At 31.7% G+C, this 5,000-nt stretch overlaps 2 protein-coding genes across 2 annotated transcripts in view; both read left to right on the forward strand.

Annotated features, from left to right (window-relative positions):
* LOC137644556 (uncharacterized) overlaps positions 1-346 on the forward strand; it is a 6,414-nt gene extending 6,068 nt beyond the window's left edge. Inside the window, exon 6 of the mRNA XM_068377516.1 lies at positions 1-346. This exon is cut by the window's left edge and continues 196 nt beyond it. Coding sequence (XP_068233617.1) covers positions 1-346 — 346 coding nt within the window.
* Positions 347-3,825: 3,479 nt separating this feature from the next.
* Positions 3,826-5,000, forward strand: part of LOC137644557 (uncharacterized) — a 6,801-nt gene continuing 5,626 nt past the window's right edge. The window contains exons 1-2 of the mRNA XM_068377517.1: positions 3,826-3,846; positions 4,373-5,000. The exon at positions 4,373-5,000 is cut by the window's right edge and continues 216 nt beyond it. Of these exons, the coding sequence (XP_068233618.1) occupies positions 3,835-3,846; positions 4,373-5,000 (640 nt within the window). The 5' untranslated portion in view covers positions 3,826-3,834. The remainder of the gene's footprint in view (positions 3,847-4,372) is intronic.

Consider the following 5,000-nt stretch of genomic DNA (forward strand, 5'->3'; position numbering starts at 1 on the left):
ACCTGGTCACTTTGGAGGTATCCATGGTGGACATATCGGTGGATTCGGTGGCTATCATGGAGGTAGCTTCCATGGAGGATTTGGTGGAGGTTATGGAGGATATCGTGGAAAGAGAGAAGCTGAAGCAGAACCTGGTCACTTTGGAGGTATCCATGGTGGACATTTCGGTGGATTCGGTGGCCATCATGGAGGCAGCTTCCTTGGAGGATTTGGTGGAGGTTATGGAGGATATCGTGGAAAGAGAGAAGCTGGAGCAGAACCTGGTCACTTTGGAGGTATCCAGGGTGGATTTTCCGGACATCATGGTTTTGGAAGTTTTGGAAGAGGATATGGCTTCTATGGTTAATCGAGATCTGGTCAATTAACATTAGAAGTAATAAATTTTTTGCATAATACCAAGAGTATGTTTTATCATCTTGTATGTTCTGGATATTACCAATGATACCGATAATATATACTGTGTATATATATATATATATATATATATATATATATATATATATATATATATATATATATATATATATTATTTTTTGGTCCCATGCTCTGGGAACCAAAATATATACAGTATATTTCATATTACAGCTCTCAAGTTACTCAACCTCTCGAGTTTCAAACTCACCTGTTTGTTTTTACATTAATTTGTTATATTTGAGTAACAATCAAAATCGGAGAAGATTATGCAACTCCCAGACGGCAATACATAAAAACACTGAATATTCAGAGGTCTCTTATATATACTTAAAACAAAACTGGGTAATTATTATTAAGAACTATTCAAAAAACCTCTTACTTCGATTCTTTAACAGGGATACGAGAGAGTACTGTGAAAACACTGGTGATTGAAATAATACACTCTTTACAAAATTAAATATATTATATAAAAATCACAACATTTTTAAAGAATTTACATAAAAAAATAAAACACTCAAAATAGTAAGTCTGGCCAAAACTTACACTAAGGTAAAAGAAATATTACACTATGAGAATTATTTAATCATTTGACTCAAAATATTAAATGTCAATAAAGCCCTAGGCTAAGAAAAAAGAAATAAATACTTATGAGAATTATACAATCACTTGTTTCACTGGAAATTAAACTTTACACCATTATATAATCTTGATACTTAATGAAAATAGTTGACCTTTAACACTCTAATGCTCAAACTCTTAAGGATATCACATAAAGTAATTGATAAACTTACGATTGTAGCTCACACGAAGTTAAGGGTGTCGGCCAGAATGCCAATATAAGGGGGTATAGGGAAAAAAACACAAAATCTTGAAAAAAAAATTCACTAAGCTTCTTAAGGCAATTGAGAATGTGTATACGGAATATTTTGTCAAAATTCCTCTTACTTTCATAGTTACAGGGTAATTAGTAAAGGTAACTCAATAAACCATATACATTGTTCCCTACAAGATAATCCAGTAGTTCCTTTGTTATCGTAAATTTTTATAATTATTATATTTTGATATAAAAGAAATTGTGAACAACAGTATTTAAATAACTTATACGAGTCGCAGACGACACAATAAATTATACCCTTCGCCCTTCAGTCCTACCACAAACATCAGAGAGAGTATATGCCTGAGTTTGACCCCTGGCATTCACTCATTTTTACGTTTGTTTTTCTCGTTTTCGGCAAGAATTTCATCATTAATCAAATGTCAGGTACAAAAATACTAATTAGCTACGATGGTGAAGATGGGTTGATATCAATTTCAAGTACCAAAAAACTTAAAATTGACAGGTACAAGTACAGAAGAATTATCATTAACTTTTATTTTTCTTTGTGGCTAAGTGGTAGGTCACTGATGTTAAAAGTTTCCTAGACTAGAGTTCGAATCCCGGCCGGTCAGAAGCCATTGGGTTTAAGTGGTTTCGCCCGGGTCTCTGATCCCGAGGTCAGTAAAAGAATTCAGAAATTGATGTATCAAAATATATGGTTTATTAGAATATGAAAAGCACTTCTAATGTTCAAAATTATTTATATATATATATATATATATATATATATATATATATATATATATATATATATATATATGTATGTATATGTGTGTGTTTATATATATATATATTTATATGTATACATGTGTACATATATATATATATATATATATATATATATATATATATATATATATATAAAGTACATATATATATATATATATATATATATATATCTATACCTATATTGATTCACGTAAATCTAGACTTATATATATATATATATATATATATATATATATATATATATATATATATATATATATATACTGTACATATATACAGTAAATATATATATATATATATATATATATATATATATATATATATATGTATATATATACATATATATATATATATATATATATATATATATATATATATATATGTGTGTGTGGGGGGGTGCTAGAGATATGGTTAAATGCATATATAAGCAAATAGGCTATATACTTAAATATATATATATATACATATATATATACATATATATGTATATATGTATATATTTGTATATATGTACATATCTATATCTATATCTATATAGGTATTTGTAGATCTACAGTATTTAGATCAATATATATATATATATATATATATATATATATATATATATATATATATATATATATATATATATATATATATATATATATATATATATATATATATATATGTATATATATATATATATATATATATATACTGTATATATATATACATATATATATATATGTGTGTGTGTGTATATATATATACAGTATATATATATATATATATATATATATATATATATATATATATATATATATATATATATATATATATATATGAGTGTACATATATACATGTGTGTGAGCGTGTGAATGTATGTGTGTGAGCGTAATATGTTTGTTCACGGTCACTAGAATGAACACGCCTAAAAAAAAAGTTTCTTTTAGGAAAATATTCTGGGTTTTCTTGTAACAAGCGCAGGACGTCGGAAGTGTACCAACCGTGTCACACAATTGTACATAATTCCTTTTGTAAATAATATGCTTGTATCTTCGCTCTTCCCTCGCACTCAAACGAACATGAAAATTCATATCTGCATTTTTGCTCTGAACATTGTCTGTCTCTCGAACATGTTATGTCCTGTTGCCTTGAGGTTTTGTATATAAAGAAGAGTGTTCCTTAATATATAACTCAGTATCACTCGCCTGCAACCTGCCACCAATGTGACGGGCCGAGAGAGGAGTTGTGAACTCAAAGGCAGATTGGAAACGACTGAGTTATATATTAAGGAACACTCTTCTTTATATACAAAACCTCAAGGCAACAGGACATAACATGTTCGAGAGACAGACAATGTTCAGAGCAAAACAGCAGACATGAATTTTCATGTTCGTTTGAGTGCGAGGGAAGAGCGAAGATACAAGCATATTATTTACAAAAGGAATTATGTACAATTGTGTGACACGGTTGGTACAGAAGCTTAGCAAGGACAACTACTTTAAGAAGGAATTAACTGTTGAAAAAAAAGCCTTATGATTTTACCCTTTTTCAAGTATAATATTTCTTAAGAATTTTCTTGATATAATTGTTGTTAGTACGAGTGAAAAATATCATTGACCAAAAACACAATTGGATGTCCATCGTATTACAAACTCAAATGCAACAGCCAAAGGAGATATTTGAAAAGGATACCTGAGAGCCCAAGGCGCAAGAAACGTCCTTCACCCGAGTTGCACACAACAGAATGACGAGCAGATTTCGTAGTGTTTCTCACTATATAAAGGCAGAGGAACTCCTGATCAGCACAGTTGACTCTGCACCATCACACGATGAAGTCTTCGGTGAGTGAAACTCTCTGTTGTTTTCATCTATCTTTTGCTAAGATTATTTCATATATTATCAATTTAAAGAATGTTTCTCAATTTGAGATAAGAATCTGATAAAACCATTGCTATTATAATGATTATTTATTTTAGTATTCTAGGTTTTACTGTTATTCAAAGGATACTATAAGAATGAAAAAATACTCTTGATATTTTAAAGAGTAGAAATGATAAAATTTTAATGAAAATTTCGAAACACTTTCTCTCCTCAGTGATAGTAAGCAAGTTCTAAACGTTATTAAGGAAACTTTGTGTTTTATTACTCTGAAATTCGGCATTCTGTGAAATATTTTTACATCAAAATACAGTGCCAGGTACAACTAATATAATGTTTATTAAGCCAAGAAAAGAATTGGCATATGATTGCTTATATATGACTTTCCTTAAACATCATAACTCATATCATATCATTCATACCTAAAATGAGTATTACTCATATACATAAGTAATAAACTAGAATTATAATTTTCTGTTATTTTTTCAGATTGCTATTTCCACCATAGTGGTGGTCCTACTTGGTGTAGCAACAGCTGATCCTAGTGCTGATCCTGAACCCGGCCACTTTGGACATGGTGGATTTGGTGGACACCATGTTGGATTTGGTGGACATCACGGTGGAATCGGATTCAGCAGAGGATTAGGATACGAAGGATATCGTGGAAAGAGGAGTCCTGTTGCTGAGCCTGAAGCCAACCCCACTGCTCTTGCATCCCCAGAGCCAGAAGCTAAGCCAGGCCACTTTGGAGGTTTCCATGGTGGACATTTTGGGGGATTCGGTGGCCATCATGGAGGCAGCTTCCTTGGAGGATTTGGTGGAGGTTATGGAGGATATCGTGGAAAGAGAGAAGCTGAAGCAGAACCTGGTCACTTTGGAGGTATCCATGGTGGACATATCGGTGGATTCGGTGGCCATCATGGAGGCAGCTTCCTTGGAGGATTTGGTGGAGGTTATGGAGGATATCGTGGAAAGAGAGAAGCTGAAGCAGAACCTGGTCACTTTGGAGGTATCCATGGTGGACATATCGGTGGATTCGGTGGCCATCATGGAGGTAGCTTCCATGGAGGATTTGGTGGAGGTTATGGAGGATATCGTGGAAAGAGAGAAGCTGAAG

Source organism: Palaemon carinicauda, chromosome 7 (genome assembly GCF_036898095.1).
Source record: "Palaemon carinicauda isolate YSFRI2023 chromosome 7, ASM3689809v2, whole genome shotgun sequence".
In the NCBI taxonomy this organism is placed as follows: domain Eukaryota; kingdom Metazoa; phylum Arthropoda; class Malacostraca; order Decapoda; family Palaemonidae; genus Palaemon; species Palaemon carinicauda.